Genomic DNA, 22423 nt, shown 5'->3' with positions numbered 1-22423 from the left:
GGGTGGGTAACTGCACTGTGAATAATCACTTTCAAACATTCACTTATTCATCACACCGAACTGTAACCGAAACTACATGATAATTCAGTAAAATAAGAAGCAAGTTAAATGAATTTAAATATTACGAACAATTTCTTATCAAGTTTTGCTAGGAAACTACTTTATGAACCAGACTTATTTAACAGATGTTTAAATGAAAATAATCCCACTCTGGCTTTGCTCTGGAAGTTTTAAGTCCTGCAGTATGTGGTTAACCTTAAAAACTATTTCAAATGACATCCATATATTATTTGTAAACAAAGGGAAATGAGTTTGATCAAATGTCAACAGATAGCGCCGCCTTCCAAACTTTAGCCCTTAAGTGTACTAAAGTGGTGCCCTTTCTAAATATTCTGAGACGTATTTGTTCATCTACATGAAAATCCCTTTAATTTGACACCTCAAACTTTAAAATCCATCAAAGCCGTTATTGAGTTATGACTGTGAAAAGGAAACTGTTTGTGTATTAATATATAGATTATTAAAATATACACAGGGTGAATTTTGTAAGGTGTCCAGTATTGATTTCAAAGAAACCGCTGATCCTACAATGATTAAATAAAAAGTTTTCCCACTAAACCAACTCCAAGGAATAATTTAAAAATGTAAAACTTGTTTTTTTAAATAAAGTGTGGCTGGTCATCAGTGTTACGAAAATTGTTTTGAACTATTTACAATGGAGTTTCTACTATTGATTCTCCATTATTTTCAATTATTCTTATTCAAAATTTAATGTAGAACACGAAAATGGCGTAATCTACTTGAATTTGTTTGCAGGTATTTGAGAAATTGCTATATTTTGCTGAAATTATGGTTTTTTTTTTACTAACATAATTCTTTGGGAAGCCAATGTTTAGACTTGGAACCTCTTATATGCATCACATCACACTTCATTTACTTTGTACTTACACCAACATTTTTTTGTAATACTGATGACCAGCCACCCTGTATTCCTAGTAGATGGATAATTTTGTTTTAATTATTTTTGACATTTAAAGAAATCCATTTTTACCTAAGTAGGTTGAGTTTGGTATCAGATTACAACTACCTACTTAAATCATCTTTATAATGAGATAGAATAAGAGCAAATAGAACTAATCAAATCAATATCAACTAGTCAAATAATATTACAGATTCGGTGAGTATGCTAAAAAAGCCAATTTTTATCATTTTAAAATATGTATATTTCAAAAAAGATCAAAGATAGATTTAAATATATATAGATATATATTGTATTCGTGTCTCAAAATATTACTCAAAACATGAAAAATTTCATCAAACTGTCAGGTTGAAAACAATTTGTATTTGTTGATTTCATAATGGCCCATTTTACAGATTTTTATGTACGGTAACCATATAATTTCACTTACTTGAGGACTGGGGGGAGAGATTGTGGTTCACCTTTGTCTCCTGATGATTTATGACTCTCTTCCACGTCACCAGTTGAGTTTCTTCGTTTTGGTTCTAAAGCATCAGTAAGACTGCCCTCATTCTAAAAGTGTAAAAAATAACAATCTTGCTGTGACTGCACGTGAGAACTCTCTAAACCAACCACCTTTTTACTGGTTGGAACTTTTAAATGGGCCTGGTTCAGGGTATTAGTTTTAGTTAGCTGCATTGTTATTAGCAAATCAAGAAACTATGTCCATTTCTGTAGATCATGGGAAGTATCGTCACATAATTGCAGCAACACCGTGAGCATCTCTTTAAATAATTGCAAAATCTCTAATTGCTCACAATTTTGTCATCATTGAGATAGGAAGACTTCCGCAGAGAACCTACAATATATTATCGGATGAATAGCAATATGTGTTGAAACTTGTTCCTAACCACTGATTTTAAAATTGGTTTGTTTACGTTTTTATTGATATTTAATAAATAAAACTATCCATAAAAACCATTTAAACAGAATTTATTATATGAAAAAAAAAACAATGACCAAAAGATAAATTACTGATAATCATAGGCTATTACTTAATATTCTGAACTAAAAACCTACAAACCATTTGTTACATTTTTAATCTTAAATATTTAAGTGGAATCTAAGGAATAAAAAGCTTAATTAATGTTATTGTTATTGTTTTATTTATAGTAGGGATGGTCAAGTCTCGAAATTTCGGGAAATTTTCGGGAAATTTTCAATCTCGTTACACGAGACGAGATTACTTTTTGGCCGAGATTTTTATCGAGACAAGAATTAAAAAAAAAAAAAAAAAAAAAAAAAAAAAAATTAAAAACGCCTGCAGAAAGTCAATGCAATACCCGCAATACAGGAGCGTGTTGTAGTTGCGTTTCCTTTTCGAAGGCGTTCTTATTTAATTAATTCTTTTAATGTAAATATTACTTTCATTATTTTAATAATATTACTTTAATAACATTTGAGAAGTTTTGTTAAGTGTAAGCAGTGTGAGGAATGTTTTATTACTATAAAAAAAGTCAAAACAAGTAACTATTTTATAAAAATTAATATTGCTTTTATTTTATGATTTATTTTATTTTAGGATAAGTTGAACTCTATCCTAACTGATATCACCATGTTTCCTAATCGTAGGCATTTTTAATAAGTTAGGCGTGATTAATAAAAAAATGTTATGCTGATGTTATTTAATGAAAGATTGTAAATATTCTTGCCTATTATCATTATTTTAGTATTTAAACAGTCATCTAACAATGTTACAAAATCAGGTAAAAATTTTGAACGTGCATTTCCCGTTGTGTATGAGAAGAGAAATCTCGTCTCGAAATTTTATGAGAAATAAAAAATCTCGTCTCGTCTCGTCTCGAACTAAAAATCCAATCTCGTCCATCCCTAATTTATAGACCAGTCATCTAAGACATCCTTGTTTGAGAAAAATTGTGTAGTTATGATTTTTTTTTGTATGTTGTTTGGGTACATAAGAGCAATGTAAACCAAGTTTGCAGCCTCGAAAGACCTGTGCTCGCTGCTTGGTGGTCGAAAAAACTCGAGTTTCTTGTACTTCAAATACCGTAGGTACTTTATTTTCTTTTAGGCCTACTTTTTTAATTTTTTTACAAAAATCTCAAAAACCATGTATTGTACAAAAGAAAGCGTTACAACCTTTTGTTGAAGTGGAATATTTCTCAAAAAAATTGCTCAAGTATTGAGTTAATAATTTTTTTAGCTAAATGTCAGCTTTAATACTCATCCTACAACGTTAATAATGAAAAATATTATTACGGTAAATTTATTTAGCTTTAATGTAGGCACAAGTGGAAGGCTGTATACCTAATCGTTTTTATTCCATTTTAAGCTTTTCAGTGCCTGACTTAAATTAGAAGACTTTTACTTACTGCAAAATAATGAAATTTTGGTCCCGGTCCTCCCAAGAAATCCAAAATATGATGATTTGTTTTAAGTTACTTTCTTCTTTGTGCACAGTACATGTAATATCTGTAAGCTTTAGGATTAAAAATAGTTATATGTTCTGAATATACACTCATTTGTTATAACATGATTTTGTATCCTGGCCAAAATATAATAACGCATAACACTTTTAACTTAAGCTATAGACTACATAAAAACGTCTGGATCTGCCAGTTTAAATTTCTTTTCAAATGACAAACTTTTTGCCTACATGCTTCCACTTGAGCCTACATTAAAGCTAATAGCCTTATTAAGCACGGCCACTCGAGTGGCGCATGACTGCAACTGCTCAAAGGCCACTTTTAGCGGGCCATGTTATCATATGGAGCTTATTAAGCGACGCGACTGCGATGGCGGGGCACGTGACAGTCGCCGTAACTGGCTACTCCAGTCGCGCACCCTTGCTACTAGTTGAGAGCCCACGCGACTGTCGCACCTCCAGCGGGCCATGTTCTTATATGCTGATTATTACGCGTAGCCAGTCGCGGGCCACACCGCACCCCCCACTCCCCCTACCAGGCCTCAGTCACGATTTTTGTGTCAAAGTTTTCTTATATTCATTAGCGAATTTCCCAAGTATAGGGAATAAGCTATTTACGTAGGGTAAGACCTAGACCTGGGACCGATTTACTTTTTCGTTTTGAGGTCCACAGAGGTCAAAAACACCCTCCGTTCAAATTAATTTAATAACTTGAGCAAAAATGGTCCGATTTCAATTAAATTTGGTACAAACGTATAAACATACATTTATTCGTACGAGTTCGCGAACCAGCATGATCGGACTAAGGGAACGGGGGTTTATGGGGGGGAGGGGGGTTTATAAGGTAAAAATTCTTTCCCATTTTCGTCCCTAAAAACACAACATTTCACAATTTCTTTCCAAACCATTTTGTAGAGAAAAAAATATATATTTATGTTCATTGAAGCGTTGCTGTATCCCTAACGGTTACGGAGATAGTTATAAGATTGTAAATTTAAAATTCCCATTTAATTCTTAGGAAGAATAAATAAACTGTTGTAGTTTGCGTCTAACTTATGGATATATTTTAATCAAATTTGGCCATTTTGTTTATTTCATACTAAGCTATCAACATTTCAATAAATAAAAAAAACACCTCAATACCTTCCCTGTAGCAGCAAACCTAACTACTCATTAAAATTAATGTTATTTAAAAGGAAATAAATCTGACAAAGGGAATATTTTAGAAATCCAGCCAGGAAAATGGACATTCCCTTAGTCTGCAGGTTTGCTGCGGCGGGGTTATTTTATTATATTACTATAATTATGGTTATATTAATGTAAAAACTATTATATTTAATTTAAGGTAAGTGCTAGCCTCTCCTTAGCTGAAATACAATTATTCACATTCTTGTGGAATACGGATAATTTCTTTCTTTTAGTAAGTGAAAGTAGTAGAAATAGTTCATCTTCTTTACTTGACGACTACGTCATTCAATTCACACGGAGAAACTACATACAAGTCTATGATAACATTCAGTCAGACGCGCAACCTCGCCACACCTGTGGCCACCGACCACAGCGACTGAGCAGTCGCGGTCGCAAGCCACTCGAGTGGCAACGCATAATAAGGCTCTAAAAATTCACCATAATATTATTTTTCATTACCAATGCCGTAGAGTGAGTATTAAAGCTGACATTTAGCTAAAAAATATTAACTCTGTACTCTAGCAACTTTTAAAAAATGTTCCAAAACTTATAAATAATGTAGCCTATCTCAAAGTCTAGATACAGAGCTGAAACTGATACCAAATTTTAGGGGATTTGATTTACATAAAAAAGAATATAACGCTTTCCTTCGTACAATAGGCTACATGGTTTTGAGATTTTTGCAAAAGAATGAAAAAGTACAAGAAAATTGAGTTTTTTCGACCACCGAGCAGTGAGCAGTAAGTGTCTTTCGAAGCTGTAAACTTTGTTTTACATTACTCTCATGTATCTTAATAACATACCAAAAAATCATAACTACGCCATTTTTTACAAACTTTGCCTTTTAAAATGTTTTAGATGAATGGTCTATTATATCATGGGAAAATTAAAATCATTGCGATATTAACATTGAACCAGATAAATGTCGACATATTTTAATATTTATCGTTATTCATACACAATAACATATCGTAGGTTCTCTGCGAAAGTACCATATATCCGCATAAGTATAAGTGCATAATATGCGGTGCCATTGTCATCATTCTATGCAATCATAGCCACACAAAATTCATTCCAGCAATCGTTATTTACTTTCTACATGTGACAATGTTAAATGAGAACCAGAATAGACCTACTGCTAATAAATGGACATTCAACCGTAGGCTATTTGCGGCTATTCAAAATTTATCGGTTCTATACAACATCCATATATATATACAATTTACAAACTTTATCTGGTCATCAATATTTGCATTCCAATTTCTGACTTCAAGTTGGCTTGACGCCTGTATATTGTAACCTATTGAACATACAAAAGCTAAATCATGCACAAGAGCTTATTTTTTTAGTTTAAAATAATACAGACAGCTACCGGTACTGACATAATTCGGTATTAGCATTGACTTAGAAACTAGATATTTGGGGAACTATAGTTTATTCAACAAGCTTTAGAGTAAGAAAGGATTTTAAGATAAATTCATTCTGTCTGGAATATAGTATCCTGCTCTAAGGTGGCCCAAATAAGTAGGCGCCAACTGTAAATCATGAGAAGTACTACAGTAATGACTTAACATGTATATGAACAAGTTCAACAAGTATATGAAAACATGCCTGAAAATCAAAATTTATTTTTGTGAGCAATCAATTTTCTAGCCAAACTGACCAAGTTATAGGTAATAAGAAAATAGTATTGGACTAAGTTATTGTAAGATGTTAACTATGTGCCAACTATTGTGATTCTAAAAATTTATTGTAAGCCTTAAGGTCGATTCACACATTTCAGTTACCGGACGTCACAGTTAAGTCACATCAGTCACGTCTCAATCAAACAAATGATCCTTTAATGGATTTTGTATTGCGCTATCTACACTCATCTGACCCAGTTCCGTCCAGTCGCCCAATTTCAGATTTTTTCTCAACAATATTTTTGTATTGTTTGGACCCCTGACGGACGTGTTTGAGATTAGAAAATAGTGCTTTTTATTTAAATGATCGCTTACATATTTTAAGTACTGTTTGTAACAATCAACAAGATGGATGATGAAAATGTGATAGAATATTATGTTTTAATTAAAATATTTTTACTCTAACGGAACTGTGACTGGACTGATGTGTAAATCGACCTTAAATACTATGAAAGACATGTGTAACTAACAGCTGATGTTTTGTGAGCCTCCTCCTCCAATGTTGCCATAATAAGGTGGAACAGCTCATGAGCGTCTTGCTCTCCAAAGCCAATGGACCAACCGTGGCCTCTCAGTGCTTGTATGAAACCACTAGGAGCAAGGGGCTCCTCTATACCTTCAGGCAGCTTTGCTGGCTCGGTGCTGAGAACTGCAAAATAACTCAATTATAATAGCCTACATTCAATAAAGATATGAAAGCCGACTTTAAAATGCAATATTAATTAATTTTTAGCTGTGTTTAAAATGAAACCAATTCTGCGCTGAATCTACTTGTAGTTGATAAAAGCAATTCTAAAGATTACTAGGCATATAAACAAGTATTTACATCTTTTCCTAATCTATTAAGGACAATAATACTAGGCTATAACGCAATTTTGAATATAAATTATTTTAATTTATAAATTAAATTTGAACACGACAAAGAACCGTATTTATTTAGTAGCTTTCTTACCGAAGACTAGATACATATCTTCAAGAAACTTGGATTTTGCCAACAAACAAGAAAGGTTTAATGAAAATGACTGAAGGAGTTTGAAGTTGTCTACCTTTAAGCAAATAATAGAGAGCAGATGCCACAGGGCCTTGTCCATGGCAACTTTCTAGCCACTCAACAAATATTGCACATGACGCCATTGCTTGAAGCAAAGTGTTGAGGAAGCAGGTCAAACCCAGGTTTTGAAGACCAATGACACCTCCTGTAAATAATATAAACATTGACCAATTTAGCTGGTGGAATGCTAGGTAAACTGAAATTAGAATTAGGCCTAAGGCCTAAGTTAGTAAAAGGGTTGAAGAATGTTGACTAACTGTAGCTGTAATAGGCCTAAATGTAGGCCTACCTAGATAAGAGGGGTTCCCTGATCAACCAGCATTTAACTTAAGTTACTTTTCCTACAGTCACCCGACAAAGTTGGCTTCCCTGTACTGTTTATAGTACAGAAAGCTGCTAATTGCTGCATATTTATACTTTGCCGTACGGTTTATACTTTGCCGCACGGTTTATACTTTGCCGCACATCAGGATTCCAACCAAACAACACAAAACAGCGTGGTTTTATTATGCACGTAATCCGTGTACGCTTGGAAATAGGTTGGCAACACTTAAAGATAATAATACTATGAACAGCTGATTGACTATTATAACTACGATTTAACCTGTCATTTTGTGTTTATAGTTTTGGTATTTCTAAACTTTCTGGACTTTTCTTTTAAACGTTTTTAAAACATTCCTACGGTCTTAATAAACAAGAAAATACCTTTAAAGAATTTTTTTTTAGGCGCGGAAACCACTTCAAATTACAAAAACATACGGAACTATATTCTCAAAAGACGGAGCACATTTCTTGCCGAAGAAAAGTAGCGGAGTGATACGGACCACGGGTACTACTTTCTCCAGGGCACCATTTGTGTAATTGTGTTGCTAGCTGAACCTAAAAACGTGTTGTATAGTGTTTGAAAGACTAATTATTTATGTTTTATAGTGACTGTAGGAAAAATATAATGTGTAATACGAGTGAAAAAGGCCTTTGCTGCACTCGAGATCATTCCTCGAGTAAACATTGCTCTCGTGTGCAGCAAAGTGCCACTTTCACCACTAGTTACACAAATAACTATTCTATGCTACTACCACAACACTAATGCTTTTTTTAATGTTTTTTTCAAGGGTTTTAGAACACTCTTTGATTTATATTTCCCCATCACAACTAAGGTATTTAGATCTATACCAAGTAACGGAAATAGTGTTAAAATGATAGGAGATTGGTATACTCCTGAATTGGCAAATCTGAGATCCTTTATCCTGATTGTGTGCGACTTGTGTAAGACTAGGCCTCATCTGACTAATGAGCTACATCGCCTTCGGAGGGAGTACCGAGCGAAGTTGAGGGAGGCAAAGCAGTCTGCTGTAGCCGTGGCTATAGCTGAATCTCCAAACCCATGCAAAGCAGCATGGAACCACATTAATATGTATAAGGCTCAGTTATCTATACCTGACAAAACGTTTCCTTCTGCTACTTCAATCAGTATTTTCTAGAATCTGTAGATAAGATTGTAAGTGATTGTAGCCTCTCAACCGATGCCTGTGTCAATAACCATTTCTTCCCTCCTCCTCCTACTACTTCCTTTGAATGGAGAAAGGTAAATGTTTTTGATATTGTTAAATTGATAAATCAATTTAAATCCTCCAAAAGCAGAGACTACTATGGAATGTCTGTGGACTTCCTTAAGAGAGTCCGTCATATCATTGCACCAATTCTTACATTTCTTATAAATGAGTGTCTGAGTAGTGGGATTTTCCCTTAGTTTCTTAAGATATCTAGAACCGTGCCGGTGTTCAAAAAGGGTCCAAGAAATAATGTATCTAGTTACCGGCCCATATCTCTCATACCTGTTTTTGCAAAGGTTCTTGAATCAGTAATGTTGGAGCAGCTGTGTGACTACTTCGAGACTTGCCGTCTCTTAGTTCAGGCACAGTACGGCTTTAGGAGGGGCAGGTTCACTATTTCGGCAGTGGACTCCCTCCTCCAGGTCGTGTTGGGTTCCTTTCAGCAGAAGTGTTCCACAGCGGTTCTTCTGTGTGATCTTTCACGCGCATTTGACTGCGTTTCTCATAAAATGTTGGCCGAAAAGCTTGAGAGATATGGAATCAGAGGTACTGCCTTGAATCTATTAAAATCGTATTTGTGTCAAAGAAAGCAGGTGGTAGATTGGAATGGTTGTTTTTCATTCCCTTTAAATGTAGGCCCTAATTCATGGAGTACCTCAAGGGTCAATACTTGGCCCTTTCTTGTTCATTGTAGCCATAAACGATCTGTACTACAAGGTATCAGGCAATGTTATATTTTACGCTGATGATACAACTCTTTTTTCAAGTCATTCAGACTGGGGAACAGCTAAGTCCTCAGTTCGTAACCTGCTTGATACTGCTTCAGCATGGTTTCGAGTAAACAAATTGTCTCTTAATGAATCTAAAACTCAAGAAATTGTTTTTAGCTGTTGGGTTTCACACTGGACCCTCAGCTCACTTGGGTGAATCATATAGACAATCTGTGTGTGAAGCTTAGCAGGGTCATATACCTTCTAAGATGCCTAAAATTGGACACTCCTTCTGAGTTTGTCAGGCTAGCATTTTTTTCCTTTTTTCCAGTCCTACATACTATACGGCACTAGGCTGTGGGGTCACTCACCAAGACCAAGGGTGTATAAAATTCCTCTGTTGCAAAAGCGAGCGCTGAGGGTGCTGTGTGGATCTCATCATCTTGCACACTGCAGGCCTCTATTTAAGGCTTGTCAGATTCTGACTGTATACAATGTATTTATATTTCAGTGTCTTGTAGCGATTAAATCAAATGACCATGTTTATATTCTCAACTCAAATGTGCACAACTATTCCACTAGAACTTGTGGCAATTTGCATGTATCTAGATGCAGGCTTGACAAAGTACTGAAATGTTTTCCTGTTGCAGGTATCAGATTTTATAATAGAGTACCAATTCAGGTAAGACGGCTGCCAAGTCAAAAATTTGCTAAAATCATTAAAAACTGGCTTCTAGAAAACCCATTCTATAGCCTAAGTGAGTATAATGAAGCAGATTTCTCACCAATGATGATTGGACTTGAATAAAGTGATTATAGCAGCCTGTTCTTGCATGTTGTGTTTGGTACCTATCAATCTTTTTTACTTATTTTTATATATATTTTAGTGTTTTCTGCATGATGTTTGTGCATGTTTTTATTTCATTATTATGGACTGACTATTGTACGTCAAGAGGACCCAAGAGGATTATAATGTGTGACCTAGCCTATTACTTAAATGTTGAATGGCCCAATAAAATTTTGATTTTGATTGATTTTGAACACTCATTTCTGTTATTGCTGATAAACTGCAATGCTGCAATGGCTGTGGTACAGTATTTGAGCGCCACACACACTTTAGTCACCAAACAGTCAACAACTGGTAAAAACACATAAAAAATAAAATAAACAACCTAAAAACCCCTCCTCCTTTCACTACCCCGTCAACCACACTACGCTTGATCTGACCTTCATCACACCTAGTGTCAGTCGTCTGGTGTTAGTTGTATGCATGTGTTTGTTACTTTGCTACTGAATGTAATCCTAGGGTTTTACGGGCTCAATTAAACTTCTTAGCTTACACTGCATTGTTGACATTTCCGTCTTGCTCCGATAAGACACAAACTAAAACTTGTGTTAGAGTAAATATATGAAAAATAAATATAGTGTAATGTCTCTGATCCACAGTATATTGACATTTTCCTAGGAGCATATAAGTTTATTCCAGAGTTAATTTTTGTTAAAACCTTATATGATGAGCATTCCAATTTAAATTTGTATCAACTGTTAAACCAAGGAAGCATAGTGCTTGTCTTCTCCTCAATAATCCTGACATAGGGGGAATTCCATGGTTACGGGTGTTACATACGTACACATTATAAATTACTTTAAAATAGTAAAATAGTACAAGATAAAAGTATATATGAGCCTATTTTAAATCACACTCAAAACTGTTAGGTCTTGCATATTACATTATGCTGAGTATGCTAACTAAAATAGCGTTACGGGTCCATGATAACTTATCTGTGAATTGGATAGGCTAAAACTATAAGGCCTATTAAAAAAAAAAAAAAAATGTTTTGGAGTAACAATACTCCAAGTATACTTTGACTATATTGTCCATTATAATTTTCTAGGCTTAGTAAGTTAATGGTTTATGATTACAGTTTTCCTGTGTTACACTGAATTTTGCGGGTGTTACATCGTTGAATCTAAATTGTGTTATTTGTATTAATAAAAAATCGTTGATAATTAACAATCAATATAACTCAACTGGGTATGGAAAGCCACATAAGTTACCAAGTTATAATAATTTATTTTCATTATTAAGGGAGATAACATTTGTCTTAGTCTTCATAAGAATAACATAACAAGTTGTTGAATAAGCAGAATATACTATTTTCTTCAATTTAACTTTTTTTGTTAAAAAGTCTCATTAACATGGAATGACCCATAGGGGAATATACCTTTATACAGCGCTGCGGCGGTTTTGTTAGGTTAGGTTATTATGGAAAGAACATAGTAGGCCTACTTTAGTTGATTTACTGTCCATATTTGACATGATTACAACTAACTTAGCGGCCTTTGAGTTCTGCCTCCCAGAAGGCAGCAATGTCAGCAAGGGTCGAGTTGAATGCGTCCCCGCCGCTAGCTTCCACACCAGATACCGACGGTGACAGGTGATGCGCACGCTCCGGTCAACGAATTCACCTCGTTGGCCTACTTGGAGGGGATTTGGCGAGCGAAAGTACGACTCACTTCTGCAGTGCCGGATTTACCACTAGGCCGATTAGGGCAACAAAAAGCAAAAGGGGGCCGCAAAGGATTGGGAAAAACATTTTTTAGAAAAAAATTTTTAAAAAATAATTTATTTTATACCACCAGTTTGCCGCGATCACTGGTGACCATAATGATGTCTCCGTGGACCGAGGAGATGTTCACGATTTTGCCGCGGCCTCGGGTGCCTGTGATGATGTCCCGTGATTGCGGCCCGCGGGAGACGTTCACGATTTAGCCGTGGCCGCGGGTGACGGGGATGTGTCCTTATGATCGCAGCCCGCAGGAGACGTTTACGAAGTAGATGCTGTATTGAGTTGTCAATGATGATGTCCCCGTGATTGCGGCCCGTGTGCGGGAGATGTTCACGATTTCGTCGCGGTCACGAGTGTCGACGATGATGTCCCCGTGATTGCGGTCCGCAGGAGATGTTAACGATTTCGCCGCGGCTGGGGGTGTCAATGTGATGTCCCCGTGGTGGCTTACCGAGGAGGATGTTTACAATTTCGGCATGGCCGCGGGTGACAATGATGAAGTCCTCATGATCGCAGTCCACGGGAGATGTTTTTAACATGAATTTGCCGCGATCGCAAGTGTCGATGATGATGTTCACGTGATTGCGGCCCGCGGCAGATGTTCATGATTTCACCGCGGCTGTGAGTGTTGATGATGATGTCCATGTGATCGCGGTTCACGAGAGATGTTAACGATTTCGCCGCGGCTGGGGGTGTCAATGAGGACGTTCCCGTGATGGCTTCCCGAGTGGAATGTTTACGATTTCGGCACGGCCGCGGGTGACAATGACGAAGTCGTCATGATCGCAGTCCACGGGAGAGGTTTTTAACACGACTTTGCCGCGATCGCAAGTTTCGATGATGAAGTCCCCGTGATTACGGCCCGCGGGAGATGTTCACGATTTTACTGCGGTCCCGGATAACTATGATGGCTTTGACTTGGTTTATGAGAGATGTCCACGATTTCATCCAGGATCATGGGTGTCGATGATGATGTCCCCTTGATGTATAGGAGATAGTCACTATTACTTCCGCGATCGCAAGGAATTTTCACCACAGGGGGAGGGCCGCTCAAGTAATTTGGCCTAGGGCCGCAAGTACCCTAAATCCGGCACTGCACTTCTGGTATTGTTTGATTCATAATGAAATGAGGAAAGTCCTACAAAGGAAGGTTATCATAACCTGATAATTATTTACCGTACTTAAACTGGGATATTATGTAGTTTTTATATGTCTACTTAGGCCTACAGTATTTTTCACGCTGAATCCAAAAATGCAATCAGTTTTTGTCGGAGGGATTCCTATGTAGCCGTAGTGGCCGTAAAACGAAGGTTAAGATTACGAATATAAGGATAATTGAGCGGTACTGAAGGTAATGGTAATATGGCGTGGTCTGGATGGGTCCGTACTGAGTGAGAAGAGCAAACAGCTGTTTATACTTGATCTAATGCGGAATGAAATCAAATCAATTAGTTTTGAAACCAAATAATCAGTTCTTATTTAAAGGCATGTGATGAAGGTAGGTCGGGTTTTATGCGGATTCGTGACTGTATCAATTATCAATTATCAATTATTTAAGATGGGGACGCCACTATGTGCTTATTTTAACCCAAATATAAGTGAAGGATGAGTGTACAACGATATAAACAACTCAGTTCTTTACATCGTTCTGAGTGTAGGATGAGTGGCGCGATCCACTGTATTAAGTGTTTTGAAGTGAGAGATTAGGAAGGTAAAGGTTAGGTTATAATGAACCGACTCATTAATTTATGCTACTTCCAGACTGTTTTTGCACAATTAAATAGTGGGTGAAACACAATGAAATAACAATATCAAAAATGCACAAGCAGGTAAAGGTTCATTATAACCTAACCTTTAACTTAGGCCTACCTAATCTAACCTAACTTCAAAGAACTTAATACAGTCACGAATCTGGATAAAGTCCGACCTATCTTCCTCACATGCCTTTTCTGACATAAGTTAAAATGCAATTTAAACATTGATAGGCCTATTAAGGTTGGGTTGGGTTAGGTTGGATTAGATTAAATGTTACATAATTTATTAGCTGCTGATACATGAAATTATGCACTGTGGCACGTTTTCACTTTAAGACACAATGGGATTATCTACTATGGGATTATTGACTATGGCACGTTCATTAACAGACGTTGAGGATTGGAATGAGGACAATCATGTCGGTAGTGGCCTAGCTTCTATTACTGATATTTTACGTGAATGAATTCTATTTTGTTTTGTAATTTATGTTGATGTGATTAATAGTTTATGTATGGTTGTTGATTTATTGTATTTTTTAAACAGCACCAAAGTCCATTTTCTTCGATACCCCGGTCTGACAGGCCCACGGGAATTTTCAAAAACGCATGTTGGCAACACTGTTTACTTGGTAGATTCCATTCCCCCAATACCTTCCCCCCTTTTCCTCCCCTACCTATTGATATATCGTTTGTTCATTTTGCATGGGTGCCAAGACCTTGACAGGTTGTTTGTTCATAAGTAACATGTCCGTCTCAGAAGCCCAGCGTTAGTGTATTTTAAAGCGGGGTCTCACAGACCGAGGGTTTCGGTTTGTGTGTTTCTAAGCGGGGTCCATTATTTTTCAAATGGGGTCTCACAGACCGGGGGTTTCGGTTAACGTCAGCCTAGGTGGGGTTTCGGTATTAGTGTTAAAAATCTAGTTATTACATATTGTATATCTGATTTTACTCTCATGGCGTCGTGTGTGGTTTTGTCTGTTTAGTATCAAATGTAAACAACTGACAGCTGTTTCCACTCCACAAACCTTCCACCCCTATTAGTATTAGTCGCCACTAGAACTTGGACTCGCCCATACCACAAATAAAAATCAACAAAACTGACACTTAATATTAATTATTTAACTTAGGAATCTCTCCGACAAAAACTTATTGCATTTTTGGGTTCAGCGTAAAAAATACTGTAAGTAGACATATAAAAATTACATAATATCCCAGTGTATGATAACCCAACCTAACATAACCGCCGCAACGTGCTGTATAAGGGTGTTCTCCGGATAATACCAAACTACCATCATTTTTAAGTAGGCCTACCATTCATTTAAATTTTCTAACTTAGCTCTACAAACCATTGTAACTTATTTTCATTTGTTCTAACTTAATGAAGTTTGATGTTAAAAACCTATTTTTTAATTGGAATCATCGGCATATACGGTAACTTAGGCTAGGTAAAGCTGATCGTTGTTCTTATAAGACAGAACCATAAGTCATCCTTGAGATATAGCCATAAAAAGCAAAGGTCCTAATAAATTATCCCTGTGGGACACCATATTTTACTAAGTTCCAGGTCTGAAGATATTTGTTAATTTTTTATTCGGTGACAAATGTTTTAAGTTACTTCTATGCTTACATCCTGATATCTATTTATGATAAATGTAACTTAACTTGAACCAATTTAGATAGGCCTACACCTAAAATTACATTACAGTAACCGGTATTTGTTTACTTTAGGGGCTTCTAAAGAATTTTGAAAAAAATGTTTTTTTCTCATTATATTTGGTCTATTTTGAACACTTTTTACATTTGGCACTTTTGGGGCAAACGCCTATTTCACCCTGAAAATCGCGTTTGAAAATTGCAAAAAGTGCTAAGAATATGCGTAGTTTTTTTTACTCTTAATGTGTTTCTACTATTACTTAGGACCTACAGAACTAAATATAATCCAACCTAACTTTATCTAATCTAATCTAATCTAACCTAACCAAACCTAACCTAACTTAACCTAACCTAACTTAACCTAACCTAACCTAACCCAACCCTACCTAACCAATGCTTAGCAATATGCCGAAAATAGCGGATTATTAGTTAAACCAAAGTTAGGTTAGGTAAGGTTAGTTAAGGTTAGTTAAGGTTAGGTTAGGTTAGGTTAGGTTAGGTTTTTTAAGGTTAGGTAAGGTATGGCTAGTTAGTAAGTTATTATTTAAATCAATTAGCCTAAAATCACCCCAATATTTGAAATCCAACCTAACCTAACCTAACTTAACCTAACCTAACCCAACCCTACCTAACCAATACTTAGCAATATGCCGAAAATACTTAGCGGATTATTAGTTTAACCAAAGTTAGGTTAGGTTAGGTTAGGCTAGTTAAGGTTAGGTTAGGTTAGGTTAGGTTTGTTAAGGTTAGGTAAGGTATGGCTAGTTATTAAGTTATCATTTAAATCAATTAGCCTAAAATCACCTGAATATTTGAAATCTAACCTAACCTAACCTAACTTAACTTAACGTAAACTAACCTAATTATATTTAAACTAAACTAAACTAACCTAACCTAACCTAACCTAACTTAACCTTACTTAACCTAACCTAACCCTAACCCAACCCTACCTAACCAATGCTTAGGTTAGCAATATGCCGAAAATAGCGGATTTTTAGTTAAACCAAGGTTAGGTTATAATAATAATCATAACATCTGCTTATTACTACAAAAATAAAAACACATTTAATGAATGGCAAGGGGGATAAAACCTGATTTTCTAAGTAAAAATGGCAATTGCTGAAAAATTTTCGCGATTTTCAAACGCGATTTTCAGGGTGAAATAGGCGTTTGCCCCATAAGTGCCAAATGTAAAAAGTGTTCAAAATAGGCCAAATAATGAGAAAAAAACATTTTTTTCAAAATTCGTTAGAAGCCCCTAAAGTAAACTAATACCCCGTAACCTTATATTTTTGAAATGCCAATAAGTTATTCTTTAATTGTTCTAGCCTATTCAAATTAGATGATTAACACTGTAATGATCTTGAGAAGTCCATAAATATGCCACTTGTATGTCCCCTTGCCAACTGACTCTAACTTATAACTTATTAAGTTACCAAAAACTTAACTTAACTAAGTTACTGATTCTGAAAGAAACTGAAGCACTTATAACAGACCTTCCTGGCCTAAAATTGTGCTTCAAGTCACCAAATAGGCGTTATGTTGATCTGGATATGATGGGATTAAGTTTTAATACAGGCCTAAGCTTAGTATAGTTTTAGTTAATATGCTAGCATATAGTTTTTAAGGTTATTTAGTATTAGTAGCCTATAGAAACTATTTACCAAAATATTTTTGAAACAGAAGGAAGCAGAGCCGAGAAACATTTTCAGGATAATCTTTTTTATGGATTGGAATTATCTTGGCTAAGTTATTTAAAGTTGTGCCCAAACAAGCCAGAAATAAAGGAATTAAGTTTATTCAGGTGGCATAAAACTTTGGCTAAATGTGGGCTTGCTCCCTTTAATTAATTAATACTGTAGTAGACACTTCGTCATTTAGGCCTAAAGCCTTTGGGACCAGCTAGGCCTAGGCCTACTAGCCCATAAGTTTATGATTACTTACCTCGCCTTGCAGGAGAAGAGTTAGGACCCCAAATTATAAACGCCCCAATGCCTAATGCAAACAACGTAAGTCCAGATAACACAAAAATTTGATCTTTATCCATGATAGAAAATGTTTGTCCAAGATTTTCATATGAAAACATATAATATATTGAAATTCGAAATGTCCGTCAGAAAGATCACCTACACATCATTGGCTCATCATTGTTTTGATTTGGATTTAATTTTTAACCAAAAACATAAACCAAACCAATCCGTTATCTTTCCGTCTGTTCTGTTGTAGTACAGTCTTGTCTTACGCCTGCAAGCTGGGCTGGATTACAAACCATGAAGCTTTTAGTTTGTGTTTGAGTCTCCAGTTATTTTTTTTTAGATAACGTAAAAAGCAATCCCACTGAGTTAGAAATACAAAAGAATATGTGTAAGTAATGCAATTCAAACATTAATTGAGCAGAAGAGCATATTGATTCAATAATTTTGAGAAGTTAAATGATTGCTCCCAATGGTCTTGAGTTCACAAAAATGGGATGTCTTCTTGTTATACCCCATGGTGGAATCCTTCCACCATGGTTATTCCCAAAGTCTAAGAGATGTCTACTTGTAATATATAGTTAATCATCTAGTTCACGTCAATAATAGGATAATTTTATCCATACCTACTTGCAGTATCTAAAGTAAATGCTACATCTGATTCTCAATAAATGAATGTAAATGAAATGTGTACCTACTTGCAGTATCGAAAGTCGCAATAGTAGATCTGTTTAACATAAATAGGATGTTTACTTGAAATATGTATCCAAAGTTAATGCTACAGGTTCATATCAAATGGGATTTGTACTTGCAGTATCCAAAGTCATGTGTTGAAGTGTTAGTTAGTTTGTGAATTATAGATAGTATTAATTAGTATAATATATTCCAAATGTTTGTACTGGAGTAAAAGTCAATTAACTACTCGAAGCACCAGATCTAAGATCAACAGAAAATTGAAAATAAAATGAGAACTACAGTAGAGAGTTTATATAATATGGGCTGTATAGTTGAGAAGGAGGCATTGACCATTGTCTTCGAATGTAACCCGGTGTAGGTAGAGCCACCCCAACGGCGGCCACCATGTTGTCGAATCATAGTCCTGGGACGCGGCCGCCTTTAATTCCAGTCCGCGGCCTTCGAAAGTGGCAACGTCGCAAGTAGAGTGTAATTTGGTCAAATTTGGTTAGGGGCACGTTTTCATTATCTTAAGGCCGCTAATTGCTCAAGCGCCCTCGACAACAATGACCGACGTAACACTGGGCATGTCAAGTGTCCTAGTTCGTGACTCGGCCGTCACCACCCCGGAGCGCTGACGTAGCGGTGGGTAGGGGAGTTAGCCGAGACCGCCGGACCGGACAAGGGACCGCCACCGGACCGGACATAGTCTGTGGCGAGCGAGAGGTTCGCGCACACCGATCATTGTTTAGGCTGTGTGTCGAATCCAATAACGTATCCGGACGAAGGCGTGCGATACATCTATTCGAAAATCGAATAGAGAAATATTGTGATACGTAAGTACACCGTTATCGCTAGTGTATACGTTTAATCCCTCTTTATATTTACTTTGGCGAGAAAGGTTATACTTTAATCGTAAAGGTATATCGTTAAGGACTTAGACTATACTATATTATCGACCGACGCTGCGAGTGCAGTGTCGCAGTAGCCTACACCTTTAAGTTTATTTATCTAAAGCGATTTTATTTTATTTCATATTAAGTATCCTATTTTATTTATTTTCCTAGAGCCAAGAAGTGCATTGGCATATGAGACCAGACTTATCTTATTTCGATATTTAATTATCGCGAGTTAGCGACATTTCTGTTGAATGCGAGAGGATTATTTTTAGTTTTATTTTAGAAGTGACATCTTTCGTTAAGCCTAGGAGCTGGCTGAATATTTTCGTGTCCTATTCTACTTCGCATTTTCATTTTAGTTTGTATCTAGCTGTTCTGTGTCAGTGTGTCGGGCTGTGCTGACACCGTGCTATACAGTAGTTGTAATTAGTGTTCGGTGCGTTGATGTGCCGACCTAGGAGGATTAATCCTCCTAGGTGCCGACTTACACACGGTGTACTCGTGTACTGGTAGATCGACGCAATTCATAGCATATAATTTACGAGGGCCGAGAAGCAGTAGCGAGCGACGGAGACTGTTAGCGTGAGAACCCTGGACTACTCGAGCTGTCCGAGCGAACGGAGGTAAGTTTAGGTTAGGTGACCCTACCCGCACTAAACACCTGACAAGGGTTGTAACAGCTGTTTGGTTTCAGGCCCCCTGAGTAAACAACATCAGTATCCTCACTAAAGCCAAAAAAAACTTGAGGTAACGCACGCATAACGAGACTCAAACAGTTTATAAAGAGAACTCATAATAAGTTCAGTTTATATAATGCGACATGGAAGCATATGCACGCTCCTATGTATGTAGAAGGCAGAGGGTTCCTACAACTCGCTCGAAAAGGGAGTTAAAACACAGGTACCTAGTTTGAAATACAATACGAACCACGAGAGAGAAAAGAATTATCAAATTTTGAACCAGGTGCTGAATTAAATTGCGTATAAAAGGATTTAACCGAAAACATTAAAAAAAAATGAGAACGCAAAGTGAAGTGAACACCAAGACCACGACGCGGACAGCAAAGATTGATTACACTATTTAATAGTAGTGTTAGTATGGCACCGAGAACAGCGAGTACCTTTACCTTTAATACCTGCTGCGACGTCGTTGACCAGAATTTCTGGATAGACTGTGTCAAGGATAATACTAAAATATATGTACACTATTTACAATACTTTAGGCAAGATGGCGTTGAGCCTATACTCGGTGAAACTCATAAAAATATTCGTCAAATATGAGTACAGTGGTCTGTCGATTAGCCAGGCTTTGGCCTTTTTTCAAAGTGGACGGTTCACAAGTCTAAAATCTTTGGGGAGAGATCATCATTGTACAATATCTTCAGAGCCCTAATGCGGAAACAGCTTTGTGTTTTGGACAGCCTGCAATAGGGTAGGCCTATGTGAAGCTGGTCCCTGTTACGAAAGGTTGTGGGAGTGGTGGAATTCCCCTTGTTATGAGCTGGTGTATAGGTTATCCCTCACTGGGACGGGTGGCGTTGTCCTGTAATCCAGCTTACTAGGAGGTCACGAAATGTGGATATTTATAGGCATGCACTGTGTATGTGATGCGTACTCCCTGGTGTGGATTAACGTACGTACGAGTGAGTATACTACGACTATCCGCAGTATTTTCCTGATAGTTAGACCAATTCGTACCAAGGCAAAAATGTGGTTCGGATCCACTATAAACTGTAGGGTCCCTTAGTTACCATTAGCTAGCTGTATGGGCTATTAATTAACAGCTGTGTCTAAGGAGTGTCGGCCGACCCACTCCTCTACACCGAATACAGCACATAGGGTGTGATTGGTCCAACAGACCGAAGATACACCTGCCAAAACGTCAGTGTTTGTACGACTGAGACTGCACACAATCTCTTGGGGTTTTTCGGTTGAGGCTCAGTCCGTTTGGTTGGAACCAAGTATTTGCCAACTCAAAGACTTCTGCAGCCTTTGCCCTGGCGAAAACTGGAGTAGATCCTTTTGGCAACAATTGTTGTATCGTCAGCAAATATTAGGACACTTCCAATGACACTAAGGTAATTTATCATTACTAAAAGAGGACCGGTCCCAATACTGAGCCTTGCGGGACACCATGCTCAACTAATCCAGGTGAGGAGTTAGCTCTACATATCGACAGAACTTGTCTTTAGTCACTGAGATATGACTTGAAGCATATAGATAAAACATGAAGGCATCAACACTGCCGCCGATCCCAATGTTTTCTAATTTTTTTTAGTAGCATCTTATGGTTGACGGTGTCAAAGGCTTTGCTGAGATCTGCAAGGACCAAAGCAGCAGAGCCCTATCCTCCGAATGTATCTAGGACATCTCCAATCAGCTCGGAGACAGTTAAGATGGTGAAACGACCACGCCTGAACCCATGCTGGGAACCCAACCCACAAGCAGAGAGTTGCGCTCCAAGTAGTCCAATAGTTGCCTATTCATAACGGTCTCGAACACCTTTGCAATAACTGGAATTATTGAGATGGGCCGATAACTGCTGTTGGATGCCGGATCACCCTTTTTAAAGACTGGGGCTGTTATATTGACACCTTCAGTGAATTGGGAAAAACTCCGCTCTGTAAACATGCATTGCTATATTTTGCTATATTGCTTCTGATATGGGTGAGGACAATTGGACCTGTGTGTCAAATTACATCCAGGGTATTCTCCGCGCCAAGAAGCTTGACCTTGACCGGGATGCGGTGTAGGTCATAAAGAATCTAAATGCCAAAAACGGTGCTAGCCCTGAGGGCTTATAGGTCACATGTTGGCCTGACTTGAGGTAATGTGACAAACAATTCCAAGTTTGTGTCCAACAGAGTAGAGGGGGTTTTTTAGTGAGTAGTCTGATAATTTCAGGAGTCTCACACTACAGGTTGGCTACCTGTGTGCGTAAAAGCATTTTCCCTCCTCTCCCTAAACAAAATGCATTAGTATATATTTTCTTCACTAATTGCTTATATAACTAAAGACGAGTCATTGTTTATGGTTAGATCATTCTATTTGGTTAAAGGAGCTTTTAAATTATCCTTTCGCCGCGGAATTAAAAGTGTCGTAATTTTAAATGTCATGTTGTGTCTTGAGTTCGACCACTTTGATCGATGTTGTCTTGATCTGACATCACCTTAGGGCCTCTTGCTAGAGGCCATATACCTGCACAGCCACCTTAGGCGGCTCTGATACCTGACTAATATTTCAAGAAAGCCCAGGTCAAATTTAATCTATTAGTGATTTCAGTTTAAATAACGTAGCTACATGGTATTT

At 37.0% G+C, this 22423-nt stretch overlaps 1 protein-coding gene across 4 annotated transcripts in view; it reads right to left on the bottom strand.

Moving 5' to 3' along the window:
• LOC128983594 (ubiquitin carboxyl-terminal hydrolase 30 homolog) overlaps positions 1–17692 on the bottom strand; it is a 42003-nt gene extending 24311 nt beyond the window's left edge. For all 4 annotated transcript variants that reach the window (XM_054402938.1, XM_054402936.1, XM_054402939.1 and 1 more), the window contains exons 1-4: positions 17513–17692; positions 7324–7473; positions 6748–6926; positions 1410–1531 (exon numbers count right to left, since the gene is read on the bottom strand). In XM_054402938.1, coding sequence (XP_054258913.1) covers positions 1410–1531; positions 6748–6926; positions 7324–7473; positions 17513–17654 — 593 coding nt within the window. In that variant the 5' untranslated portion in view covers positions 17655–17692. The remainder of the gene's footprint in view (positions 1–1409; positions 1532–6747; positions 6927–7323; positions 7474–17512) is intronic.
• Between the last annotated feature and the right edge of the window lie 4731 nt (positions 17693–22423).

Source organism: Macrosteles quadrilineatus, unplaced genomic scaffold (assembly GCF_028750875.1).
Source record: "Macrosteles quadrilineatus isolate MER2022 unplaced genomic scaffold, UCM_ALF_1.0 Scaffold_1__1_contigs__length_201487025, whole genome shotgun sequence".
NCBI lineage: Eukaryota > Metazoa > Arthropoda > Insecta > Hemiptera > Cicadellidae > Macrosteles > Macrosteles quadrilineatus.
Note: the sequence above shows the minus strand (reverse complement) of the source record. Positions and strands in the feature narration are given on the sequence as shown.